The sequence below is a fragment of the Paralichthys olivaceus genome, chromosome 8, assembly GCF_024713975.1.
Source record: "Paralichthys olivaceus isolate ysfri-2021 chromosome 8, ASM2471397v2, whole genome shotgun sequence".
In the NCBI taxonomy this organism is placed as follows: Eukaryota; Metazoa; Chordata; class Actinopteri; order Pleuronectiformes; family Paralichthyidae; genus Paralichthys; species Paralichthys olivaceus.
The window spans coordinates 3,408,857-3,435,809 of NC_091100.1; the positions used below are offsets into that span (position 1 = coordinate 3,408,857).

At 45.2% G+C, this 26,953-nt stretch overlaps 3 protein-coding genes across 5 annotated transcripts in view; all 3 read right to left on the reverse strand.

Moving 5' to 3' along the window:
- Positions 1-66: 66 nt before the first annotated feature.
- On the reverse strand, positions 67-2,509 carry gpank1 (G patch domain and ankyrin repeats 1). The gene is made up of 4 exons (XM_020108930.2): positions 1,578-2,509; positions 1,347-1,488; positions 1,163-1,238; positions 67-962 (listed from the first exon to the last, which is right to left on the reverse strand). The coding sequence occupies exons 1-4, from the start codon at positions 1,995-1,997 to the stop codon at positions 521-523; spliced, it is 1,080 nt and encodes a 359-aa protein (XP_019964489.2). The 5' UTR covers positions 1,998-2,509; the 3' UTR covers positions 67-520.
- An 831-nt stretch (positions 2,510-3,340) lies between these two features.
- LOC109647063 (zinc finger protein 420-like) lies at positions 3,341-8,582 on the reverse strand. Its single transcript, XM_069530255.1, has 2 exons — positions 8,342-8,582; positions 3,341-7,577 (listed from the first exon to the last, which is right to left on the reverse strand). The coding sequence occupies exon 2, from the start codon at positions 7,471-7,473 to the stop codon at positions 4,396-4,398; it is 3,078 nt and encodes a 1,025-aa protein (XP_069386356.1). The 5' UTR covers positions 7,474-7,577; positions 8,342-8,582; the 3' UTR covers positions 3,341-4,395.
- Positions 8,583-9,342: 760 nt separating this feature from the next.
- The window catches only part of sdk1a (sidekick cell adhesion molecule 1a), a 221,523-nt gene continuing 203,912 nt past the window's right edge, over positions 9,343-26,953 (reverse strand). For all 3 annotated transcript variants that reach the window (XM_069530412.1, XM_069530411.1, XM_069530413.1), the window contains 15 exons: positions 25,037-25,140; positions 24,801-24,871; positions 23,897-24,035; positions 22,206-22,262; positions 22,020-22,121; positions 19,642-19,757; positions 16,015-16,201; positions 15,760-15,897; positions 15,495-15,656; positions 15,242-15,367; positions 14,680-14,844; positions 14,022-14,159; positions 12,051-12,171; positions 11,808-11,937; positions 9,343-11,110 (listed from right to left, as the gene is read on the reverse strand). In XM_069530412.1, coding sequence (XP_069386513.1) covers positions 10,805-11,110; positions 11,808-11,937; positions 12,051-12,171; positions 14,022-14,159; positions 14,680-14,844; positions 15,242-15,367; positions 15,495-15,656; positions 15,760-15,897; positions 16,015-16,201; positions 19,642-19,757; positions 22,020-22,121; positions 22,206-22,262; positions 23,897-24,035; positions 24,801-24,871; positions 25,037-25,140 — 2,062 coding nt within the window. In that variant the 3' untranslated portion in view covers positions 9,343-10,804. The remainder of the gene's footprint in view (positions 11,111-11,807; positions 11,938-12,050; positions 12,172-14,021; positions 14,160-14,679; positions 14,845-15,241; positions 15,368-15,494; positions 15,657-15,759; positions 15,898-16,014; positions 16,202-19,641; positions 19,758-22,019; positions 22,122-22,205; positions 22,263-23,896; positions 24,036-24,800; positions 24,872-25,036; positions 25,141-26,953) is intronic.

Genomic DNA, 26,953 nt, shown 5'->3' on the forward strand with positions numbered 1-26,953 from the left:
CACAGTGACACAGTTGGTGAATGTATAACCTGCAGACATAAAAACACCTGATAATTGGACCCGGGATCTGCTTTGAGGTAGAGTCAAAGTATTTATATTAAGCTCCATGTGAAAAAACCTTCCGGAAGCTTTACAAACATCTTCACAATGAAAACAAAAAAACAGGTTCAACATCTTTCCTTAAAAGATGAATCTCAGTTCAAAGATGAAAGTCAAAGACGGTTTCGATGCAGCGTGAGCACTCGCTCGATCTCCAGGATAAAATCACTCCAGGGCGTTGAATCGTCCCTGTTGACAGGTACAGAGTGAAGTGGACCTGGTCCCAGGGTTGTGGGGACATTTCTTACTGGTTGGGAGTGTCGTTATCACAGAGTCGCTTACAGGGAAATGTGACCGTTCAATTACATTTTCCTTGATAGAAAAATGTGTTTTGTTGAATATTTGATTTGACTTGGTTTAGCTTGTAATGTTTTACTTCCAGATAAATACATGGGAGAGGAAAAGTCACTGTGGGCAGATGTCAAAGATAAAAAGAGGCACGGAAATCTTTTTCCCAGTTCTTATCCCTTTGCTCTTTTCTCCTACTTTCTTCCTTCCTCTTCCCTTTTCCTTCCCTGGCCTCTTTATCCTTGGCGGGTGGTTTAACAGCGTCACGATCCCTGGCTTGGAAGTGTGTAACTTTGGCTCTTCTCAGCTCTCCGTAGCCCAGACCTTTCTGGTCCCTCTTCAGCACGGTTGGCACTGGCTGCTGCGGCCCCTCCCCCTCTGGCCCCAGTCCTGACCCTGGTTTCCAGCCACAGCGAAGCATCATCTTGTAGCTGTTGCTGGAGGCGGGGAGGCAGTAGAATGGGGTCGGGGGAGGACGCCGCAGACTGAATTGGTGCAGAGTGGAGGAGAGATGTGACGACAGGCCGCTGCTGTACTCTGTGCAACACACGTCACACCACCGAGCCTCACAGGCGCTGAGGACAAACACACAGGATTTGTTTTTAACTTAATCTTTATCAATGGATGATGTAGTTGCTGCTGGGTTGAATTGTCTTATACAGAGAGTTGATCAAGTTTAGTCTAATGAAATAGAAGTATTTGTCTGTCGTACATCTGATTTTATTAAACATCTTCAACTTGGTTTAAAACAATATAAAGCGATGAGTGTGCTAACCTGCCATCCAAGTGTGTGTCTCTCTGCACACCTCTCCCATAGCTCTCCAACTCCTCCAACACGTCTCTGTGGCCCGCTGAGGAACAAGTCAGGTCATGGATGACATCAATTTCACAGTCAACACAAAAACAAACACAGGGTTATAGTTGCACAGTTAAGCGTTAGACGAGCTGCATGGTTATACCTTCCAGTGCCAGGTCCTTGGCGTCTCTGCCCTGGGTATCCACCACTCCGACCCAGGCGGCTCCGTGTTGCAGCAGCAGCCTCACCGCAGCTCTCTGTCCGGACCAGCTTGCACACATCACCGCCGTCCAGAAGAACGTATCCTGGAGAAGTCAGGCTCATCAAGTAAACTGTAAACAAGTAAACTGAACAGACGACACAGGAGAAGACGGCGAGCTGCGAGTGATCATACCTGGAAGTTTATGTCGACCCCCTTAGAGAGCAGCTCTCTGAGAGCAGACACGTCCCCCTCGTGGGCACAGCGCAGGAACCTGAGTCCCAGGAGCTCCGTGGATCTCTCTGAGTCGCTGTTCGATGCCCTCTCTCTCCTTTGTGAATCCTCACCTCCTCCTCTGGTCTCTCTTCCCACTCTTGAGGCGGTTTGGTCCTGATGCGTCTCTGCAGCCCTGACTCTCCTCCGGGCTCCTCTGCTGGACTCTCTGTTTTTCTTTGACGCCTTCTTCCCTCTGCCACCGTCTCTCGTTAGGTTTTCATAGAACCGCCTGGCCTCTTCCCCACTGATCACACTTTTTGTCCTGGAGCTGGACGCACCCATCGTCTCGGCGCTGAAAAAATCCTGCTCACTGGCAGGAGTAAAACCTAAAGTGGCCATGAGGACAGTTCAGTTTCACTGATGCCTCCTGTGAATTCAGTCCCAGGGACAACAGATAAGCGCTGTGCTCTTGCTGAGATTTGAAATGAATATCATGTCCAGCTGATGCTTGTTCAGTTAGCCAGGTAGCTGGCAGGTTGGATTAGTGATCCTGATATCGTTTCCCCGCACGTCACACATCAAAACACCATTTAAACCACACAGTATTTAGCTAACACTTAGCATTGAGCTAGCCCCGGTTAGCGCTCAGATTCAGACACGATAGTTCGTTTGAGTCGAACTAAAGGTTTCAGTTCGTCACCGAAGACGCCTCAAAGAAGGAAACTGTCAAAGACAAGAGAGAAACACGATTCACGTCTCAAACAACGTGATCCTCGCTTCAAGCTAATGTTGCTAATGTTGCTAACGTTGCCCCCGTCTCCATGTTTGTAAACAGGAAACGTGCTTCGCGTTACGTGGGTAAGAGCTCAGTGCTGCCTCCTGTCGGACCGGCGGTCGTGGTGCACTGGTCGACATTAGTGAAATGATTGTAACTTGATAATAAATTCAGTAAAACAGTAGAAACATAAACACCAGAGTTAAACGACCTGATGATGACAATAGATTCATTTTATTGTCACACATGTGAAACAGCTGTTCGTGTCAATACTGTCGGTTCTTTTAATGCGTGTGTTGTTTTTAAATATTCTGCATTGATTCTGCACAGTAACTAAAACATTCATCACAAGTTAAATCAGTTTAGAGACAAGTTCTGTATGGGAATATTTCCTTTCTCTTGTTTTTCTCCCCTGCTTTTTATGTTTCAGAACCAGATAAAGCTGAATAGGTTTGTAAAGTAGTTGTCTTAGAATCCCCAAAAGAAATGAGCAACACAGAAATTAAAAATATATATGTATGTATGCAAGTTGTAAATGTGTATATATATATATATATATATATATATATATTAATACATTCTGTATTGACCAAAGATCATTAATGTTGTGTTACTTCCTTAACTCAAAAATCACAAACAGATCTTAACAGCCTTGCCGACTAAAATGCATATATATATATATATATATATATATATATATATATATATATATATATATAGCTTCTGATTGGTTTCTAATTTTGTTTGCCATTTAATTGGGGATTATATGAAGTTTGTGGATTCCTATTCCTAAAATGGATCATACAATAATCTTTTTCTCCAAGTAAAATGCTTTTTAAACAAGATGAAGTCCATTGTAAGCTAACTCACTTTACTGTTATGAGTTTCAGATGTTTTAATATTATTATTTCTAATTCACTTTACCATTGAGTCAAAAGATCTTACCTTTTGCAAAGACTCTTACATGTACTAGTGGAATTATAGTTTTATTATTATGGCACTTTTCTAAACAGAGTAATAATAATGCTTGGTTACACAGTAGCCTGAAATAAAAGATATGAAAATGAGAAATGAACATAATAGCAGAACAACACATACAGAGGTACGGGCAGGAAAAGAATGAAGGGAGATCTCTGAAGTCTTGTTAATGTTTGCTCTTTGCTGTCCTTGAGCTGGAAAACTGTGGATTCAGCTGCTTTTTGCAGGAAGACAAAAGAAGAGTCATTTGTTATTGTTTTCAGTGTCATTTGTGTCCATGTGAGGGACAGATGGAATCCAGATTGAATCCACTAGGGAGTAGTGTGAGTGTGTATGAGAGTAAACAAGCTCAGGATGCTTGAATGAGAAAATGCCTAATGCACCCGGCTCAGCGGTGAGAGGGAGAACAAGAAGGACTGAACCGTCATGCAGGGTTTTTGTATTTAACAGGGATGTAGTGACACTGAAGTGAGTCCAGGCAGGAACACAAATCTGCGGAGACAATCTGTTTGCATGGCAACAACGAATGTTTGTAGTGCTCAGAGAAATCATTCGACACCAGTACAGCGATTACCTCGGCCAAGGTTACGTGTGTTTGTTTGTTTGTTGAGCAAGACTTCACACAAACAAATGAACAGTTTCCTAGAAGCTTAGTGCAAGAAAGTATTTGTCAGGAAAGAGTTGAGGTGGATCTAGATCAGAATTCCTTTTTCACTGACTTTGATTTAAAAAAAAAAAAAAATCAGGTGTTATTGGGGAACTGACATTATTAGAGAGTTTGGGTCTGTTGAGCCTTGGCGGAGGTGTGAGCTCGACTAAGTGCCGCTCTAGTTTCACATCGTTTTGCCCACCGCCCCTTTGAACAAAATTCAAATGGACACAATACCAAAAATCTGAAAACCTCATCAGTTACATAATCTAGCGTTAAGCTTGATAAACATATATGTATTTTTTTTTACTTCCTCTGAATTGACTCATAATGACACCCACACATACAAACATGCAGAACCACAGGTCCAATCATTCAAAACTAAAGCACCACAACTAGTGATATTTACTGATGTGTCTGTTTCTGTCTCCGGTCTGTGTGAATGTCTGTCCACAGTGGGGACAGGAGTAAGGCCTCTCGCCCGTGTGTGTCCTCATGTGAACGTTCAGTTTGTCTTTGCTAATAAAGCGCTTGTTGCAGCAGGTGCACGAGTACGGTTTGTCCCCCGTGTGATAACGCTGGTGCATCTTCAGCTCCGTCATGCGTCCGTACGTCCGGCCGCACTCGGGACACTCGTAGCTGGGCCGCACCTCCATGTGCTGCCTGCTGTGAAGCCGCAGCCCGCTCGACGACCTGAAGCTCTTGCTGCACTGCGAGCACTGGAAGGGTTTCTCTCCGGTGTGGATGCTGACGTGCAGCTTGAGGCTGGCGGCGGAAGGGAAGCCGTTGCCGCAGATGGAGCAGAGGTGAGGTCTCTCCCCCGTGTGGATGGTCAGATGTTTCTCCAGCTTCTTCTTGTTCAGAAAAGTCTTGCCGCAGACGGGACAGTTTGACGGCAGCTCTCCCTCGTGTTCGCTCATGTGTTCCGTCAGCGCCACCAGCGTGGAGAAGGCGGAATCACACCGAGTGCAGGAGAACGGCCTCTCTTTTTTGAATTTCCTGTGTTTGAGACGGTGCTGCTCCAGATCTTCCTCCATCTCAAAGGTCTCGATGCAGCAGGTGCACTGGTGCGGCCTCTCTTCGCTGTGAGTCCGCAGGTGATACTTCAGCGCTGTCAACTGTAGAAAGACGCTGTCGCAGTGCGGACATTTAGATTCGCGCCTGTCGTGAACCAGTAAGTGCCTTTTGTAGTGAGACAACTTGATGAAACGCTTTCGGCACAACGAACAATAATACTGTTCGTTCTGGTGAACCTGCTCATGCTTCTTCAGCGCGTACTCCACCTTGAACTTCTTCCCGCAGGTGTTGCAGGCGTACGTCTTGTCGTGAACCTCCATGTGCGTCTCCAGCTCCTCGGGACTGTTGAAGGTTTGGTCACATTTCGGGCAAGTCCCATTGTTTTCCTTCACGTGAACCTCCAGGTGTTTGTTCAAGTCTTCTGGGAAGGCAAACTTCTTGTGACAATCGGGGCAGGTGAAACTCTCGCCGTTGGCCGCTTTGCGATGGGTCTTGATGTGGCGCTTCAAATGGTACAATCGACGAAACACTTTGCCGCAATCGCCGCAGATGAGGCTGCGAGGATTAGTGTGGACCTTCTTGTGCAGTTTGAGGTGACTCACGAGCGCCGCCTTCTCCTTGAACTGTGTATCACACGCGAGACATTTCAGACCATCTCCTGCGTGAGTCTTCTTGTGAGTTTTCAGTTCCAGCCAGCTGCTTGAACTTTTCCCACATTTAGAGCAGATGTATTTTCCCGAGCCGTGCTGGTTCCTCACGTGTCGGGTCATGTGGTAGGACTGGCTGAAAGTCAAAGAGCAGACGGGACAGGTGAACGGTTTCTCCTTTGTGTGCGTCCTCATGTGTCTGGCGAGTTTGTTTGGACCCCTGAAGCGCCTGTCGTCACAGATGGGACAGAAATGACCTTTTGATTTAGCCTGAGAGGCGACTTTTTCCTTCTTACCGCCTCCATCTTGAGATATAGCGACGGAGTCTTCCTCCATCTTGATATTAACTTCGCATCCTTTATCCAAAGTCTCGACACAACCAGAGTCTGAATCATTGTCAGCAGCGTCATCGTTGCTATCGTTACTCTCGTTGTTCTGACTCGAGTCGACTGTCACTTGGTGAATCGCTTCATCACTTCGCTGTAAACTCTGTTCCTCTGTCTGCGGAGACTGGGTTTTGTCATGCGACACCATGTGACTACGAAGCGTGTCATCGTTTGTGAATCTCTCACTGCAATCGGGACACGACAGGATTTGCTTGTGCGTCCTCTTGTGACTTTTCAACTCGGCGAAGCTTCCCAAACTTTCCCCGCACGTGGAGCAGATGTGCTGCCCGGCACCGTGCTGGTTCCTCAGGTGTCGGGTCATGTGGTAGGACTGGCTGAAGGTCAGCGCGCAGACGGGGCAGCTGAACGGTTTCTCCTTCGTGTGCGTCCTCATGTGTCTGCCGAGTTTGTTCGCATCTCTGAAGCGTCGGCCGGTGCAGAGGGGGCAGTAGGGGCCCTTGAGTTTGGCTGAAGAAACTACAAAGTCATCGTCGTCCTCGTCGTCCTCGTCATCGTCGTCCTCACAGACTTCCTCCTTCACCATCTGCGACGATGACGAGGCTTCAATATCATCATCACCTTCATCGCTGGGTCCATCACAAGCCGGAGTCGTCTCAGCAGCACTGTTGCACTTATCAGTATCACTGTAGTAGAGCTTATCGTTGCTGTAATAGAAGTTGTCTTTGTGTCTAGATGGTTTTGTTTGGGTTTTAACCACGGGTGGTTTTGCTTTAGTCCTCGTCTCGCCCTTCCTCGGTCGCCCTCTTTTAGATTTTCTTTGAACGGGAACTTCTACATCATCTTCAATGGCCACGCTGACCTCATGAAAACCGAACCCTGCGGATTCCACCTCTTTGCCGATTAGCAACGCTTCGGCCAAGGTCAGCGTGTCCTCCACCAGGAGAAGCCTCTCTTTGAGCTGCGGGTGGTTTGTTTTTGCAATCAGCTGATCCAGGAGACGTTTTTCTTGCGAGTCTCCGTAGTTACAATGCCACAGCAGTTCCTGTAGCGCAGACACAAACTGATCCACGGTCTCTCCGGGCATCTGGGCCCTGTGATGGAATTCGAGGCGGTACATCTGAGCAGTCGGGTCGGCGGAGAAGAAACCCGTCAGCAGCGAGACGGCCTCAGCGTACGTGGCTTCGCTCCGGATCAGCGACGTGAAGACGTGCTGCCCCTCTGGGCCGAGGCAGTTCTGTAAAAGGTCGCACTTACTGGAGTCCACCAGCTCGTTTTCACCGAGCGCCTCCAGGTAGCGTTCGAAAGATTTAAGCCACTTGTGCCAAAACATGGTTGGTCGACCGGGGGAGGGTAGAAAAGGCGGAGGTGGGGACAGGATTATCAGCAGCGGCTCTGGAAGCTGCTCCGAGCTGATCTCCTGTTTGTTCACCTCCTCTTCTGCTTCCACATTCACATCGCCCATCGTTAGTTTGTGTGGGTTCCGCACAGGTTTAATTTCTTCTTTGACTTATTACTGAAGTGACGATCGTCTTTAGAGTCCTGATGGTTCATCGGTTCATCAGGAAGCTGCGAACGAAAAACAGGAAATATGTTTCAGGATCGCTTTGGAAAGAAATGTTCTCAGGTGTAGAGGGTTCATCTGACCCGACACACAGGAGGGAGAGGAGGAGGAGAAGAGAGGAGGAGAGAGAGGAGGAAGACAAGGTAGAAGAGAAGAGGAGAGGAGGAGGAGAGGAGAAGAAGAGAGGAGGAAGAGGAGAGGAGAAGAGAGGAGGAAGACAAGGTAGAAGAGAAGAGGAAGAGAAGAGGAGAGGAGAAAGAGGAGGAGGAGAGGAGAAGAAGAGAGGAGGAAGACAAGGTAGAAGAGAAGAGGAAGAGAAGAGGAGAGGAGAAAGAGGAGGAGGAGAGGAGGAGAAGAGAGGAGAGGAAGAGAGGAGGAAGACAAGGTAGAAGAGGAGGGAGATGAAGAAGAGGAGGAGGAGAGGACAAGAAGAGAGGAGGAAGACAAGGTAGAAGAGAAGAGGAAGAAGAGAGGAAGGGGAGGAAGAAGACAAGGAAGAAGAGGAGGGAGATGAAGAAGAGGAGGAGGAGAGGACAAGAAGAGAGGAGGAAGACAAGGTAGAAGAGAAGAGGAAGAAGAGAGGAAGGGGAGGAAGAGAAGAAGAGAGTAAGGGGAGGAAGAAGACAAGGAAGAAGAGAAGAGGAGGGAGATGATGAAGAGGAGTAAGACAAGGTAGAAGAGGAAGAGGAGAAAGAGGAGGAGAGGAGAAGAAGAGAGGAGGAAGACAAGGTAGAAGAGGAAGAGGAGAAAGAGGAGAAGAAGAACTCACCGAACCAAACTGGGTCTCAAGTCTCGACGCATCGATACCGGGGCAGAGAGCGGTGATGCGGCTGCTGCAGCTCCGCGGAGCTACGGTGGTTTGGCTCAGAGGAAATAGTTCGCTGCTGCGATGCGGTTTAATTGATCGATTATTGGTTTGAAATCAACGCGAACGACTGAGCATAAAAAACTCGACGTGAAAATCACACCCGCCATGATTACGGTCTCTCCACCGGACACAGCAACATCGCAGCCCGCGGCCCACAGCGCCCCCTGCCGCCTGGGAGAGCAACCGTAATGCATATAATAATAATAATAATAATAATAATAATAATAATAATAATAACAATGGAGACTTTCAACTATTAAAACAACTCATATTTATCATTATTGTTATTGGGTAGAAATAATCATTTACAGGAACCGAACAAAACACTGCAACAGAACTTTCTTGTTATAAACATTCATTTTCAGCTGCTTTGCGTTTCGTTCATTCTTCATTTTCTTTTGTTGATTTCCATCTTTGGTCTCTCATCATATCATAACCCCTCAGCTTTATCTGGTGATCCGTGTGTTGAGAACCACTGGACTGTTTTTAAAACTACGGCCATAGAATAAACAATTTATGATAAGACATCAGTCACGGAAGGTATTAGAAGATATTACCACTCACTACATGAAACTTCTGTACTGTGGATGACGTACATGGAGTAAAGGTTCTGTTTGTTGCAGCACTGAGCGGCAGGTTGAAGCGTTAACGCTGTTTGCCTCTGCTGAATGATCTCTTACATAACCATTCAACACACAACACGCAGATGTCACGCACACTGAAACACTGATAGACGACAGTGATCAGCTGGTGAAGCTTCTCTTCTTAGCAGCGCGTTCAGAGGTTTCAGGTGTTCACTGGGAGAGTTCAGCTTAAGGTCCATCTTTAATTCAGCTGATGGGACGAAGAGTGTGAGACATGTTCACTGTGGCAGAATCAACAGAGACCACACAGACACGCTGTTTAAACAATGACCATTTATTCACACGCTGTATGGGACTCGAAAACAAGCGTGACAGAGTGAGGGTGTGTGGATCTTTAAATCATACATGAGCGAAACTTACGGGTGATTCTTGTTTGCATGAAAGTGCAAAGTACACGTGAGTCAGCTGCTGGAGCCGAGGCCAGGGTTCAGACAGTCGCCTCCCACTTTCAGTTTGATCGAGAGTGAAATATCCTGAAATCTTGTTCCAGACTCGCTCACTGACGTTTATTTGAATGAAAATGAGTTTGACTCTGCCTCCTCCTCCTCCTCCTCCTCTTCTTCATGTTGATCCATCGTTTCCCCATTTGCTTTGAATTACACAAACATGGCTGAGCTACGTACGACAGCACACAAGTAAAAAGGGTTTCCCTGTACAAAATCCATCTTAAAAATACAAACATACACACAATGGCACACTTTGCTTAGCATTGAACGACGGAGACAAACGGGGGCCATATATACACACATGCTTGTACACACGTGTCACACTCAAACGCACACGCACGCTCAAACTTGTAAAAAATGAAACTTCAGCAGAGTAAAGATGAGATGTGTGGGGTTCGGCTCAGTGCAAGCGTTATGGCTTGGGGTCGGGTGGGGGGGGCTGTGTTTTTAAAGAGCAGTAGACAGTAAAAAATATGTGGTTTCTCATTTATTCCAACCCAGACCCCACACATCGCTCTCAGAAACCACACAACACACGCTCACTGAGAATTCCTTAAGTGCTGAAGAACACTCGCTCTCCATCTTTTATCAAACACGATGATTATCCATTGTTATTTTTTTCTTCTTTTCCTCCGTGTTGTGGTCTTTTAAACCTGACAGCTCCGTGTTTGTGTCGCACATGAATCAGTCCAGAAAAGCTGCTCCTTCCATTTTCATAATTCTTCACTCTTTGAGTTCCCCTCTCCCAGTTGCGTCAATCGGGGCATAAGAAAATGCATATGTGTGTGTGTGTGTGTGTGTTGTGCATTTATGCGTAAATACAGGAAACCGAAGAAGAATTGTTGTGCAGAAATTCCACGTTCACCAAGTCTGAGGTGGAATTCTCTCCTCCACATTTACACAAACTGATCCATCTCTCGTGGGAGAGTCTCTGAAATAGACATGAATGTGTGAGAGTGTGTGTGGAAACATTTACTGTATGTGTGAGCACAGTGACGGAGGCGAGCAACACACACAGTGATGATCTTTGTGAACGAGGGGAGAAGGCGAGTGAGACTTGTGGGTTTAGTTCTTTGGGGGCATGAAGGTTCGTCACTAGTCCTCCTCATCGTGTCCTCCCCTCTCCTCCTCAGCTCCTTCTCCTTGAGACCGAACACACACTGCCTCCCCTTCTTTCACTTTGTGTACGTGTATGTGTGTGTGTGTGTGTGTGTGTATGCGTGTGTGTGTGTGTGTGTGTGTGTACCACTTTTGTGCAGATTTTGTCTCTAGAGTCAAACGAACGAGGAGAATCCCGTCACGGGGGTGCGTGATCCCGGCGGGTTGGTGTTGGGGTTGACGTGTGTGTGCGCTGGCTGCCCCGTCGGTGTGTAGGCGCCGCCTGTGCTGTGCTGGGTGACCACGGTCTGGTAGTAGGGCTCCGTCTCTGCGGCGGCACATTCCTCGTAGCCAAAAGGAGCGCTGATCGCTTTGAGGCCTTTGGGCTGCCGCTTCCACGAGTTGTAGTAGGTGGGGTCGCTCATGTAGTGGTTGACGAAGGAGTGCTTCGGCTGCTCATCCTCGTAGTCACTGTCCGTTAACTGGATTCACACACACACACACACACACACACACACACACACACACACACACACACAGAGCAGGGGTCAGTGTATCCATGAGACAGATGATTTATACACAGTGACCTACATTATATCTGCTGTGATGATGCAATGATGACTGACAAGTGCTGATTATTCAGTGTCGGTTAGAGAGGGAGAATTTTTCAGCAGAGCCAGGACAGGACTCGATGACATCTAAAGCAGATCCTTCGAGTTGAAGCAGAGACATTTAGATCACAGCTTTCAAGTGTTTCTTAACCTTTACCGTCAGCACTTTGTCCAATTGAATAAAAGACGGGAGAGACAGTTCTCTGACAGCTCATCCCAGGAGCTGTTCAAAGAACGTGGTCTGGTGTGATGGGATCTATATCCGACCTGAGTACGTTCACACCTGCATTTAGAGTTATCCAAAAACACTCATTTTAAATCCAGGTGTATCACTGATCACGCACAGCAACACACACGGATTATTAGTTATTTTTTCACCAACATAAAAACACCTCATCGCTCAGACAGCCAAACTGAATTAGTCCCCACGTGTGGCTGCAGAGGGCGCTGTTGCTCAGGAAAAGTTACATAGTGTGGCTTTGAATTAGAGAGAGAAAGTTAGTGAGACAGAGAGAGAGAGAGAGATGGATGGACAGATAGAGAGAGAGAGAGATAGATGGACAATTACCTCTGACTCAGAGACCTCAGTGGGTTTCTCCGTCAGTGTGGTGCTCTCAGTGAGCACGGCTCCGTTATAGTTGTTACAGATGTCCTCATCAGAGTAGTGAAGACCTCCTGGACTCGGCCTGGGAGGAGATCTGCACACACACACACACACACACACACATCTGTTATATATCTTATCCTTTGATCCGACCCATGACTGTGTGTCGGTGTGTTTGTGTGTGTGTGTGTGAGAGAGAGAGCTTACCTGGTGCCGTTCTTTTTCAGGAAGGAGTTCTTGGTGTTGAGCGTTCTGCTGTTGAGCTCCAGAGCTGTGAATCCCCCGTTGTCCAGAGTCACCGACTCCTCGGCTGTGGACACGTGCTTCCCTGGAGGAAAAAAGAGGAGGCATCAGACAGATAAATACCAAAAGACACTTTCAGGGACGGCAGCTGAAAAATGTCCCAGGAGTTGTTCCTCTTGCTGTTCATGTGCTATCTCTTGTTTTATTCATCGTGTATCCCGCTGCCTCTCGGGCTCGAGAATAAGAGGCAAATTAAATTATTTGGGTCCCAGGCCACAAAGAAAAGCTTCATCATTGATGCACCAATAACTACGAACATATAACCTGCTCTCTCGTCTCCTGCAGCACCTCCCTCACTCTGTTTGATCCACTTTCTAAGATGTTGCTGTGGCATTAACGTGAACATCTGTCCTGATGTAACCTGCTCATCAAGGCTGACTTTGTGTAACGGATTTTCAAAGTGACTGCAGCTGAGAACGTGACAGGAAGCCCGAGAGGAGACGATGTAAACAGGAAGAAAAGCATCAACGCGAAGAGCTGGAGCTTCGGATGAGCGGCCGGGAAACGCATCACATAAGCTGATGGTGTTTTGTTATAATGAGGAGGGAGTTCGTCCTTCAACTCGGGCTGGTGAGCATTTGTCCTTCGGAGGCATCGTGGAGTAAGACTGATTCCTCCAGCTCCAGGCTGCTGAGCTGTCGGACTCTGTGGAGGTGATGTGAGCTCAAACACAACAGGGCGGTCCAGGTTAGAGTCTGAGTCACTGGGAGACAACGTGTTTTTCCCGTGGATCTCTGAGTGGAGCAGTGAACAGAGCTTCAGTTGAATTTCATGAGGACAAAACTATTTTCGTAAATTGTGACATGATATAAACCATCAATCACTGAATTTGTTAATTTGGGAGCTTTTTACGTCTATTTAATCACAAAATGAGGTGTTTAATGGATTACTGATTTATTTTCCTATTTCAGGCTCAACGTTAAACTAAACTTTAAATAATTGTAAAAGTCTAAATCTCAAATAAAGGTTTATCAGTTCAATTCCATTCAATCCATCCGTCCATCCAAAGTGCATTTGTTTGTTAGTCAGCAGGATTACCCATAAACTTCAAAACGAATCACCATGGAAACTGTTGGAGGGATTCAGTAGGGATCAGGCAAAATCCTACTGGTGTAGATCCGGATCAAAGCACAGATCAAAGAATATGTTTCACGTTTTTCAACATTTTCTTTGATTTCTCAGAGTAATTCATGGATCTCGATGAAAAAACTCTGACGTATTTAGGAGACTGATATTTATGAGTGTGTGCAAACTGGAGCAGATCCAAATCCAAATCTAGTTATATGTGGTGTCATAAGGCGAATGTTGGGCCCTGACGATCGCTGCGTGTTATTCTAGTTCGTTAGAGCTGAGACGAGAGCGACGGTCTCGTAAACTGTAACATAAATTCACAGAACTGTCATGACTCAGGCTGGTTAAGAGACTTGACTCATGGCAAATCTAGAGCTCAGCGGCAAAAAGACTCTGACACTGATCTGAGCTCTGTTTTTATTGAAGAGATATTTTCTTTTGCTGCGAGATGTGAGACCTTGGAAGTCGAGTGAGTGTGTGTGTGTGTGTGTGTGTTTGTGTGGAGGGTGGGGATTCCACTTTATTCTCTGCTGGGGGATAATGCTAACTAGCAGCTGTCTGCAGATGTTAACACAAAAAGAGTGCAGAGGATAAAGTGAGCAGACTTTCAGAGGACGTCTCTACTGAAGCATCTGCTACTTATCTGCATATTTTTCATTATAACTTCGCCCTCAAGGAAGCTCTTTTAAGAAAGTCGTAGTATTATTAGTAGTAGTAGCATAAGTCAGCTGGTCCACAGTTTTATGACAATTTCACAATTCAGCCTCTAATGTGCTCAGAACTGTAAACAACGACGCCACAGACCTGTGCCACAGGCCTTGTACTTGGTGCTGTGTCCGTGCAGCAGCAGCGTGAACACCAAGACCAGAATGAGGATGAGTCCCACCAGAGCCATTACCAGCAGGAACCACCACTCTTCATAGAACGGACGCTCCGACAGAGCTGCGAGGCAGAGAGAGGGAGACAGTTCAGGCCAATGTCAACTTTTCTTTTTCTGTGGTTCATGTTGATGCTGCAGTTTGTCCCACAGGAGCAGAAATACTCCTCACAGTGCGTAAAATATACTTTTAGAGGACCGACTCTTTCACTGAGGCACTGAACTGTTCACAGAGTCGAAACCAACAATCCTGTAAGGTGATTTCATTTCTCTTCCTGCTGCTTAGGTTACCGGGTAAGAAACAGTCCGATATAAGAATGTTGGGACGGAAGACTCTAAATAGATTTAATGATGAATCGTGAGTCATGCTGCAGCTTCAAATCACAATGGAGAGGCGCTTTCAGCTCAATTGTAGTTGTTTGACTTTGCCTGTAGATGGCAACGTACCCAAAGGCAAACAACCACAATCCTACTAACTTCCTGCAACGAGTCCAGTAGAATAAACAATCAGACGAGTCGGATCACCCTGTTCATTAACCCGACTCCAGTGTGTGTGTGTGTGTGTGTGTGTGTGTGTGTGTTTACCAGCGAGAGCAGCAGAGGGTGTACTCGGCTGGCCGTAACCATAGCGATTAACAGCGATGACTCTGAACTCGTAGCTGATCCCCGACCTCAGGCGCTCCATCTGTACCGACACAGTCCTGCTGCTGGGAGGGAGGGGTCTGATGAAGGAGTCCCACACCCCCTCATCTGCGGAGAGAGAGAGAGGGGGAGAGAGAGAGAGAGAGAGAGAGGGAGAGAGAGAGAGAGAGCGTTTGATGACATTTAAGATTTAGTCGATTTCTTAAGTCATAATATGATACAAGAAAATTAAAAATTCAAATCAAATTAAATTTCAGACAAGGATGATTATTATTATCAGGGGTAGAATTATACCACAGTCGATGATCCTGCTGAGTATTCTCAGTCTCGCTCGCTGTATTACACCTCTGGTAATCTTTATACGAAAATTACAGCTGACTTGATTTGCACAGCAGGTCTTAATGAATCCAGAGAGCGCTAAATAAAGTTCAGTGAAGGGTGGTACTTAAGCTCTGGAAAGAAAGAGATGAATGCGTCCGTCTGTGTTGTTTGTGCTCGAGCTCACCTGAGGGTCGAGCCTCGATAACGTATCCGGTGATGGGCGCCGCGCCGATGTCTCCCTCTGACCAGTGGATGTTTAGATCAGAGGACGTCTTTGTGATGGACATTTCCACAGGAGACCCAGGAGTGCCTGTGACGTCACACGCACACACACACACATGAGTCGACTCCCCACATTGTGGCTTTGACACTTTCCTGCACATGGTTAAAACAAGTGGAGACGTTACACACACACACAAAGTTCTGGTCCTGCTTACCTTGCACAGGCTGAGCAGTGATGTTTGCCTGGATGGGGGGTCCGTGGCTGACAGTGAGCGCCTGAACGCTGAACGTGTACGTTGCTCCTTTGACCAGGTCACGAACCTTCAGCCATCGCTGCCAGCTGCCTTTCACATCGACCGTCACAACTTTACTCACCCCTGCTCACAGACACACAAGTTCAAAGAAATGTCAGTCTCCTCCCATCGTGAGTTTCCGTGTGTGTGTGTGTGTGTGTGTGTGTGTGTGTGTGTGTGTGTGTACCTTGTACAGGAGCTGTAGGCTGGTAGACGACCCTGTAGCCCTCCAGCTGTCCATTAGGAGTGAGAGGAGCTCCCCAGGACGCGTTGACACTTCCTCCCGTCACCTCGGAGAAGGACAGGTAGCTGGGCTGGCTGGGAGCTGCGGACATGTGGAGAATGTGCAATGAAATAAGAGGGAAGACGGATACAGAAAGAAGAAACATCGGCTCATGTGGTTAGTTTGGTTTGAGGGAACAGAACTATCACCACTCCCTACCAGACTGCAGGGTCCGAGCCCCGCGGGGGTCACTGGGCGGTCCGTCTCCAGCCATGTTGAAGGCCGTCAGGGTGACCATGTACGGAGTGTAGCTGGTCAGGTTGGTGAGATGCACACGTGTGTCTGGGACAAAAATCACCTTCACCTTCTCGCTCTGGTTCTGCTTGTCCCTCTCCCAGTAGTGGATCTACAACACAGGGACACGAACACAAGACAAAGTTGGTTGTAGAGAGATTAGTTGAGGAGATGACACCTTAACACAAGCGTTAAGTAGATGAACAGATGCCACTGCTTTGCCTTTTTGTCTGTTTTATGCGAGAGTGTTCTTCGAGGTTTTGATAAGAACAAAAAGCACCTGATTATTAAACCCAGTCCGATGAGATCAGTATCAAGAGCTCATATCGTGTCACTTTTGAATTTTACAATTTAATGAAGATGAACTGTGTCGTTTCCCTATAAAATATAAATCACTGGTTACACTTCACATAGCTGATTTTAGAAATGTGCTTCGTGACTGACTTTGGGAAAATTAAACCTTTTGGAAAATCCTGAATGTTTGACTTCTACATTGTGTCAGGGTCACATACTTTTAATGGAACAGGCTATAAATAATGAGAGAAAACAGATGAGCAATATACTTGATATCTCACAGCCAGTAAACAGCCTATATAAATGCATATCCAGCAACAAAACCTGTGTGGTGCATTGAAACAGCTTGTCGCCTGCTCATAATGGTATTTTATACATGACCCTATACAAATTACTACACTTTTATTTTTAAAGTTTCCATTTCAAACATTTAACAAAACCCTTGCTATTAATGACACCGGTGGCAGTGAAGTGAACTGCAGTCATCACCCTGTTGCTCCTGGTCGTGTGTTTTATGGACGAGCAGGTTCTCTGATCTTCTCTGATCTCTGAATAAAGTCGCCTCAGGCTCCGCAGACACACTCCACGTTCATTGAGATATTTGGTGCGAAAGAGAGAAAGAGAGAGAGAGAGAGAGAGAGAGAGAGAGAGAGCGCTGAACTTGTAATTAGAGCTCACGGCGGAAGATTCAAGCGGTTGTAGTTGTTGATCTGTGTTTGTGCTGTGAGAAAAGTCCACAGGCTGTTAAAGGATACTGACAAAGTCAAGGAAGGTTTAATTTTTTAAGTTGCATTACAATCGTTCTCCAATAAAATAAATAATACCAGCTAATATGTGTAAATTGCTTCAACATCTTACTTAGAGAAATATTTCTATCAACATGAACTATTCATGTTTTAAAGACCGGCATAGAAACCAGGATGGTCTGACACGAGAACCGCCTCGACTCCTCGCGCATAAACCAAGCGGCCGTATCTGATGCTCACGAACAGGAAGGTTACAGAGGTGGTCGAGCCTCATGCATTAGAAATGACTCAGGAAAAGTGTCTTGTAAAAAACCCTGATAATCCATGAGAGGGAGAGAAAAGTCACAGCAGCTGTTACGTGACTTCCTCTCATTGTGGTTCATTCATCTGAAGCTTAAATGTTTAACCAACTCAAAGAAATAAATGTTTCAGAGCCTGTGTAAGTGAAGCACATGGACGTGCCCCCCCCCCCCCCCCCCGATCAAACAACGCGTGGTCGTCAGCTCATTAACACGAGAATCAGATCAGGAAACTGTGAACATGTTGTTTGCTGGCAGCTCTCAGTGAAACTGACTCTGATATGACACGACTGATTTCATGTACTGCGTCAGCTTCTCACCAGCCAACGACAACACGCTACGTTATCACATCAAAACGTAGTTCTTACAGTTAACGTGTGCTCCGTGAAGTATTATTACCTCCACACCTCACCCCCGTCTGTTTCTTTGTTCGTCGGCAGGATTCCACAAAAACTACCCAAAACTGATTTTCACAGAACTTAGAGAAAGTTAGGAACAAAACCCCCAAATCTTGAAATCCAGACAAAAGGGGCGGAGCCTGGACATTTTAACCACCTTCTTTAACAGAGCGAGGTAGTTCGTGTTTTTTTTACTGATTTCTCGAAGAATAATTTGTGTATTTTGATTAAAAAAAAAAATTCAATATAACAGTTCTTTTTATTCCTGGAACATAAACTTCTCCTGTGCAGTTTGGGATGTAAAGTAAAACAACGGCCAAGAGCCACTTAAAGGCTCCATTTAGTTATTATTCCCAACAGAAAGCTCTACAATGCATCATAAGTTATATTTACAACTTCCAAACCTGGAAGCAGCAGCTCACGAGTAGCACTTGAGGGCAGCATAAAACCATCTCTCTCCCTCTGCGAGCCGTTACGGTAATGAGATGCAGAATAACTCCGGATTACTAAAATTGCGGTACCTTCTGGATAAGAGGGGAAATTCAATTTACAATACTTTATTTCAGGAAATGGGAAATATCTCTTGCGATACTTCGGGTGATTTTGTAATCCGCTCGGCTGTTTTGGATCTATTTCTGTGTTTGTTCTGTGAGACCTTCGAGATGAGTCTGAAAAACTCCACCATGAATGAACACGAAACAGATTTTTCGAACATCTCTTCAGTTGAGGAGTTGATTAAGGATTTTACATGAAAAACGGCAGCAGGATGTTTGTTTCACTCAGGAGGAAACATTTAATCTTTTTGTTTGTGTCTACTGCACTTCCTTTTTAAATACCTGACCCATAGTCTAACCACCAAAAGCAGATTAAATCCTACACAACAAGGAAAATGTGGATGATTTCATGGTGAAGAATAAATCAGAACAACTGTTTTCTGACAAAGGTTTTTTTTTCATACCGTGCAACATTTTACATACACACCTCCTGACAGGCCCTGCATAGTTTGGTGATACCTGTTACCCCTCACCCATCATGTTCACTGTGTTTAACAAGCCCTCTAGGGCATTTCAGGAAACCTCGGCTGTGGAAAAATACTCTGCGGTGAAGTTTAGCGCTAGTCCTACCTGCTGTGTGCTGCTCCTCTCACAGAGTAGGTGTGTTAACAGACGTCTGAACCTATAAATTCGTTGAACCTTCTTTCTTTGCTCTTTTTCTCTTGTCTTAATCTCCTTAACCCCCTCCGCCTCACAACCCCTCCCAGTGTCCATCCATCTCTGGTAGTTTAAACATATTCGCTGAATCCTCGTCTCTAATCAGGATTCTACAGGGATCACTCGCTCGTCTCGTTCCTTCACTCTGCAAATATTACATTCCCGCCTTTCTTCTCCATTCCTCCCTCTACTCCAGCAGAAATCAATGTGTCTAAAGCAGGACAGATAACCTTGTGTTTGAAGTGCTAAGAGCGAGAGGGTGGGACAGGAGAGTTAAGAGGGGGGGGGGGGGGGGGGGGCAGGCTGAGGAGTGATATTGAAACCATTAAAGGATATTCAGATTCTTCCTCTAACTTGATTCTCTCTTTTTCTCTCGTCTCTATGGGGCAATTGAAGGTGCAGCAGAGCAAAACCCTTCCAAGACAAGATGGGAGCCGTTTTAAATAACGACAGAAACAACGCGGTGTGATTTTTCTACCACATGGAAGCTCGTCCCCTCAGTGATCACACGCGTGTGTGTGTGTGTGTGTTTGCTTTGTGCCTCTGTCGTGTATGTTCCTGTAACAATGAATTCTTTGTGTGAGCACATGTTTGTGTTTGTCACCTTGTATCCTTGGATGAGTCCATTCTGGGTCTCGAGTGGGGGGGTGTCCCAGGTCACTTCCAGGCTGGAGGGAGACACAGCCGACACTCTGATAGACTGGGGGGCCACGGATGGAGCTGCAGCAGGAGAGAGGCTTCGTTACTCTGTGTGTGTGTGTGTGTGTGTGTGTGTGTGTGTGTGCACACTAACATAGTGAGGACACTATGGCCGTCCTCTCTTTTACAAAAGGCTGTTTGAGGGTCAAGACTTTTCGACGTTAGGGTTAGAATAAAAGTAATAATCCCAATTATCAACCATATTATCAACCATATGTCAAGGAGGTACCACACTACCCAAAATCCTCAGAAGTAACCACGTCATTGAATGGTGGAGCTCATGTTGGAGGCATTTAGTTGCGATGGTTAAGGTTAGGGGCTGAGGAATGCATTATACCAATGAGTGTCCTTGAAATAATAGTAGTAGAAGATTGTGTGTGTGTGTGTGTGTGTGTGTGTGTGTGTAGCTGGTTGTTAGGAAGGAAAGTAGGTAAGACATGTTCTATTCTTCCAATTAGAACGGGCCTAAGGCGGTACCTCGTTACTCCACTGCACCACACATATGCATGAACAGCTCAGCAGTTGCACCTGAGGCTAAAGAAAAGGCCATATCACCCCATTTCATCACCCCCCCCTCCAGCCCCTGTTTTCCTTCCCCTCCGACTCCTGCTGCTTATCCTCACCTCTCACTCCACTGCATGTGATGCGTATTAAACTCTACATACACACACACACACACACACATTGGTTATGAAGGCAGGACCAGTCTGACGGAGGGAGTGTGAGATTGCACAAAAAAAAAAAAAAGTGTGTGTTTCTATTATAAAGTGCAGATCTTTGTACGCCCTCAAAAACACGGTCAAAAGGCTAAACCAACTCAACATCGCCCCCATCTGGTGCTTCCCCTGCATATCCCCTATTTCCTCAGTGACAAGTGGCAAACTGTTTGTGTCGGCATGACAACATCTCTCTCTTACCTACACCGGTGCACCACATGGTTGTGAGCTGAGCACGTTTTTCTCTACGGAAATGACTGAACTAGCCCCTCCCACTGCACACACTGCACTGCCTTCATCTCAAAGTGCGGAATACAAAAATAGCGATAGGTGCGTCCCTCAGCAGAGTTCAAACCTCCACCAAGGCTCGACAGTAACCTTATATTCAACCAAGCTGCACAAATCCCATAAATGTGCCTTTTATGATCAAAGTCCATGATTGGTTTCACTGGGGAAACAGTGAAAATGTCAAAGAATGCTCTCACAATCTCAAAGACAGGGATGAATAATTCCTGGATCTGCACCAAAAGTTCCTTCCTGACCCACAATGCATCCTTCTGACGAGCTACGTGGTCATTCGTCTTGTAGTTTTTGCGTAATCTTGCTAATAAACATAAAAACAAACCAACAAACGGACAGCGGTGAAAGATTTGGACTCAAACTGAACGATAAACACATAAAGAGCTTTTAAAGGACTTATATCCTCCTGCTGTCATGTCATTCAACCCATCCTCCACTTTAACATGCTCACTAACCGTCTTGTAGTAAAGAGTGTGTGTGTGTGTGTGTGTGTGTGTGTGTGAGATATATTTGCTTTCCTGTCTGATTAATGGATCCATGGTTTGACTCTGGTGAAAGTTAAACAGGGGTTGGGCCATCACTATAAAATAGATGACCTTGTGCAGCTCTGGATCACATTCTGATATTTGCGCACACACACACGCAAATGCACAACCGCATGCACGCTCACACACACACACACACACACACACACACACGCTTATCTAATCGTGAGCGCCTCTATCCCATCAAAGTCAATGTCACTCAAGGGGCAGGACAGGAGGTGTGAAAACGACAAAGCATGAACGAGAAGAGAAAGACAGAAGCATCGGAGCAGATGGGACGATATTGGATAAAAGTAGAGACTTATTTTGACAAAAAAATCCGCAACTCAAAGTCCACTGAGTCCAGAGGTTTCAAACATATCACACCACCTTTGAAAGCAGATGGACAATGTGATTGAAATCACAAGAGCTTCTGGTTCAAATCAACAGATCAATCTCCATGAAAACTAACCTCCAGCTGCTGCTGAAAACCAAGGGATTTGTGAGAAAGTCCGAAAAATGTGGTCAGTGGACCTCGGGTTGGGAGAAATTACAATTTCCAATGTCACGTGACACAAACTCTAAACTAAAATGTTCCCTTGTGTACTTAAAATTCAGCTTTCTAACATCGTATACGGGAGAGAAGAGCTCGAAAAACAATGTTCGGTTACAGTAAAACAGCTTCTCTGGCCAAAAGACGAATGTCGTTCATAAACAAAATGTGTCTTTCTGTCTCCACTTACCTGCCTCTCCAACAGACACCTCAACAGGGGCGGAGGGTGGACTCTCTCCGATGATGTTGTAGCTTGTCATAACAATCTGGTAACGTTTGAATTTCTTTAGCTCTAAAGAGAAATAACAGTACTTTAAAAACGTTATCACAGCACACAAGCCGAGGCGGCGCTGCAGTTTATTGTTGAATGACTTACGTGTCAACTCAAACTCCGTCAGCGAGGCGCTGCTGACGGTCTTGAAGGTGCTTTTGGCTTGAGGGAAGAGTGGGGGAAACACGGAGGGAGAGTAAATCAATAAACATCTCACGTTCAACAATAAATTGTGCAATTATAATGCTATTCAATAAAATGACTGTATTAAAGACTTTTATGTCTCAGTACCCTTGTCAGACGCAGTGGCCATTGGATGGACACAGAATTGCCCATCTAGTCGTGCAAATACTCAATCTACTATAAAGCACGGCGCATAATAACATTTTATTATTGCAATATTAAAGTGCAATATGGGTGGTCTCCTGGGGGGGGGGGGCAGCCTTGTGAGGGCCGTTTGCTCGGTCTGTCATCATAGTCACACCTGGTTCCAGCTTTGATGTGGAAAAAATCTGAACGGACCCTCGAAATATCTTATTCTTTTGCTCTCAGTTCTTTTTCTTAAATATTTAAAACCTCTGATTTTAAAAAAAACACAGCAGAACTGGTTTTATTAGAAGCGCTCCGCAGCGGTGAACAAAAATCTTTTTATAAACACTTCACTCTGATTGCCAGGTTATAAATTTTCTACAAATATTGTCACTGTGCTTATCGGTGCAAACTGTTTTCCTCTCCGATTCTCTTTTATTGCTTATTTTGCGATTTCACATGATTCAGACGCTGACATTGAAATATTTTTCATTAAATCAATGATTTCATTGCAGCAGCTACAGCTCTCCTTGGTAAGTAGCTGGTATGTATGAACCAATAAAGTCACTGATTCATCTTACAATAAACACTGAGCCCATGAGCCACATTTTTCAACCCAACCACATTTGTGTCTTATAGATTATGGCAATAAAGTTCCATAACAGCAACGAGCAACTGACCCTGGAACACGATTGTCCAATCAGAGCCGAGCAACTGTCAAATTTTGGATTCCTCCACTTCTAGAAATGGTGCAAGTGATAAATGGACAGAACTCTACGGTCACATTCACACGTGGCTTCCATATGCTGCACTTTTCTATGATATATAATTCACACACTGACAGAACAACCACCTCGTTGTGTTCACCGTCTTGCTCACAGACACTTGGGCTCGCAGTCTGGAGGAGCCGGGGGGTCGGTCAGTGGACGACCCGCTCTATTGGCCAATGAGAAGATAGTACTGTAGCTACACTCAGTATCTAAAGAGCCTGGACGCCTTTTATTACCCTCTTCAAAACCAAAAACAAATGAGAAAACCTATATGGAAGGTGTTTTACAGGGTGTTTGTCAGTTTGTGTTAGCATGACTGAGTTTACTATCTGCACACAGCCGTGGAGAAAATCAACAACTGTGCATTTAAGAATGTTTGTAGTTGCGTAAGCAATGCAGCTAAATGGAATTAGGTTAGAATGAAACAACAGTCTGATCTTACACGTTCAACAAAGACAACAACAGCATATTTAAGACCTTATACTGTATTCTTGTTATAAATTGAGTCATTTCATACAAATCAAAAGTCAACCTGCAAATTAAAAATGAGATAACTGCAGTTGATAAAACCGAAAAATCAGAGCTCTGCTTTTTCTACCTGTCTGCAATCCCGAACCAATATTTTCAAAAATGACTTAGACCGTTATCTCTGCTCACTGCTCGCCGTGCGAGAACAGAGAGTTTGACGGGCGTAGCATTAGCATCTGTACTACTCACTTGTAATGAGGGAACTTGTGTTGGTGTTTTTTGTGGTCTGGACTTCTGCTTCAGCGGAAGCCGAGCTGTTTACTGGAAGCTCTCTATAGTACAGCCGATATCCAGTCAACACTCCGTTAATGCCGTCGTCACCGGGATGCTGGAAAACACACAAGCAAGCACACGCACGGGGGCACATGAAGAGAATTAATAATGATCCATTTCTCAAATAGAAAACTTCTGAGGGTTCTGCCGCATGTGAGGAAAATGTTCATTTTCTCTGTGATTGACAGGACACAGGCCCGGCTGGCAGAGCAGTATTTTATCAGCAGAGTCCACTTTAAAGAGCTGCCGTGCACAGACAAAGCGATGCTTCAGTGGGTTTGGCACTCTTGTAAAGGATGATGAAATTGCTGGTGACTTTGTTTCTTCACTGCCTCCTTCTGCTTTGATACGAGGCGGGAAAGAGCAAGAGAAGACATTTCCAAACAGTGGAGGAAGAGTGACAAACGTTGAAGTTGCCATGTTATATTTACTGTCAATTCACATTTCACCAAGACTCCCTCTACTTTTCAGTAGCTCCCCAGGCTTTCTTTTTCCTCCATTGATGGACATTGCTGAGGTTTCCCTCTCTTGCCCTCTAACATCTCCCCTGCTGGTTTATTCTCATTAGGACTTTTGAAAATTTTTCTTCCCTACCCAGGACAATCTGTCCCTCCGTCTGTTCATCCTTCTCTCCCTCCATCTCTTCAATCTGTCTGTGCTGCCCTCTGAACTTTTCCTGCTTCAGTAACAATGGTAATTTCCTCCACGGACACAAACGCTGCAAAGGGTGAGTCTGCGGCAATCTCAAGTAAATGATTAACCTGCACTCCAAGTTTTTCTGTGTGTGGGTCTTATTGTTGTGCTACAAGAATGACAATACCTTCCACTGCACCAGGACTGAGGTAGTGGTTGTTGGCTTCACCGCGAGGATCACTGGAGGCTCATCGGGCACTGGAGAGAAAACACAGGAAGAAAATGAGGAAGAAAAAGACACACAGACAAGCTTCTGTCCTTCACCCTCCCAATTCTTCACTGCTGTGTTTTAAAATCCACATAGTCCCTCATCTTCCACTTTCTTCCCTCCCCTGCCCCATCTGCAGCGTCCATGTCTCTCACCGTCCTGCAGGGTTGTAACAGCCTCGGTGTCTTTGCTGAGGACACTGTCCCCTACATCGTTGGTGGCCAGCATCCGAAACTTGTATGATGTGAAGGGCTTCAACCTATAGACAAAACACATTGATATTTGTAATATATATATATGCATATATATATAGGTTATATTTTCATCAGTGTTCCGTTGATGTTTTTGTGAATAATTCATGGATCTTGATGGAAGAGAATCAAGTATATTTTGGGGACAGATATTTATGAGTTTGTGCAATTTGGTGCAAATCCAAATAAGAATCTTGATCTAGTGAATTTAAATGTGGTTTCATAAGGAGTCTGTTGGGTCTGAGCAGACATATATATTTGCATTTTGGTTCAGGCATGAATTTATAAATCAGTTCATTAAAATATTGAGAAATGCTACTGGACTCGCTGCGCTATGATCCTCATGCAAGATTCACAATATTGTCTCAGTGTGATTTTACCACGAAACCAACCGATGAGGGTATTGCATCTGCAATTTATCCAATAAAGCCACAGCGATACAATAACACTCTCTAACCCAACTTTGAGCAAGTCCCGTATAATACTGCGACAGCTGAAGATGCATGTCGGTGAGGAGTCTCCTCTGGAGCAGCTGTGCCTTGTGATCATCCATCAACAGGAGTCAGTAAAAAAAAAAATATATATAACTTTTCTCAGTGCCCACAATGGATTTTCACACATGGCAGTGGATGCACCAGGTGTTAATCCAACTCTCGGGGCTTTTTTTGAACTTGAAAGATGTGCCATGGGTGAAAATTGCATCTCAGTGCCTCCTCTTAGCTGCAGGACTGAGCTCCAGTCTCTCGTTGTTTCACAGTTGGCACTTGGACTGTGTTATTACTAGCTTGTCAGTCACCTGTAAGTGTTGGAGGAACAGAGGTAAAGTTCAGGTAGATATTTGTTTCCACTCATGGTCCATTCATTCACTCACCCACTATGTATTTAAACTACATGTGGCAGGAGCGCGGGTGAGAGAGTATCACCGAGTCTGTTTTCAGCTGATGTGCTCTTGAGGCAACCTTTGTGCCTCTCCTCTGGCTTCATGAAGACTTGGAAGATTTAGCACCACAGGGAAATAGTTTGGATAAAATTGATTCTTGCCAAAATTGCCGAGCGGTTTCAACTATTGGTCAACATAATCTCTTTGTTAATCTTCATTTCAAACCAGCGTGTGCTCTCATTCTTTAGGTCTGTGTTCAGTTATTCAACATCAAGACCTAACAAACCTGTTAAATGCAATTCCTGCCTTGTGAAGCCGATTAAAGAAATTATTCTCTTCTCTTGTTACTATAGCAAAAAAAACCCACACATTTTATAGAATATACAGAGAATACTTCTCATCAGAACATGACTCTACAAGTGTTTAGAGAATCCACTGGGTACCTTTAACTCCACCTCTCACAGGCGTGTTTGCCCTTTCACTTGTCTCTAAAGATCACACAAGGTCTTGAATAATAATTATCGTACACCCTTTTTCCTAATTGTCCCCCCTGCCAAAGCATTTTCACGACCACATCTTATCCGTATTTCTCCTCTGTGCAATGTGAAAGCATTAATAAGACAGGAAAAACAATTTACATCAGTCATATTGAAAACAATTCACTCAAGAGCCACTTACAACCTGTCCGACGAGCACGGAGCGGCTAGCTGAACAAGTCTGCTGCACAGCTGCTAATAGTTTAAACGTACCCTCTCCCTTCCGCTGGGAAATTGATTAAAATTTAAAAAAAGGACAGGTGGCTGCAAAACAGTCATTTTTCTTAATTTTTAATTGATCTAACCCATTATAAACACCGGTTAACAAGAGCGATTCAATAATTAGTTACATGAAGTCATTCCACCGCTGCTCCCCCATGTACCTGCAAGGTCCCTCTCCAGACT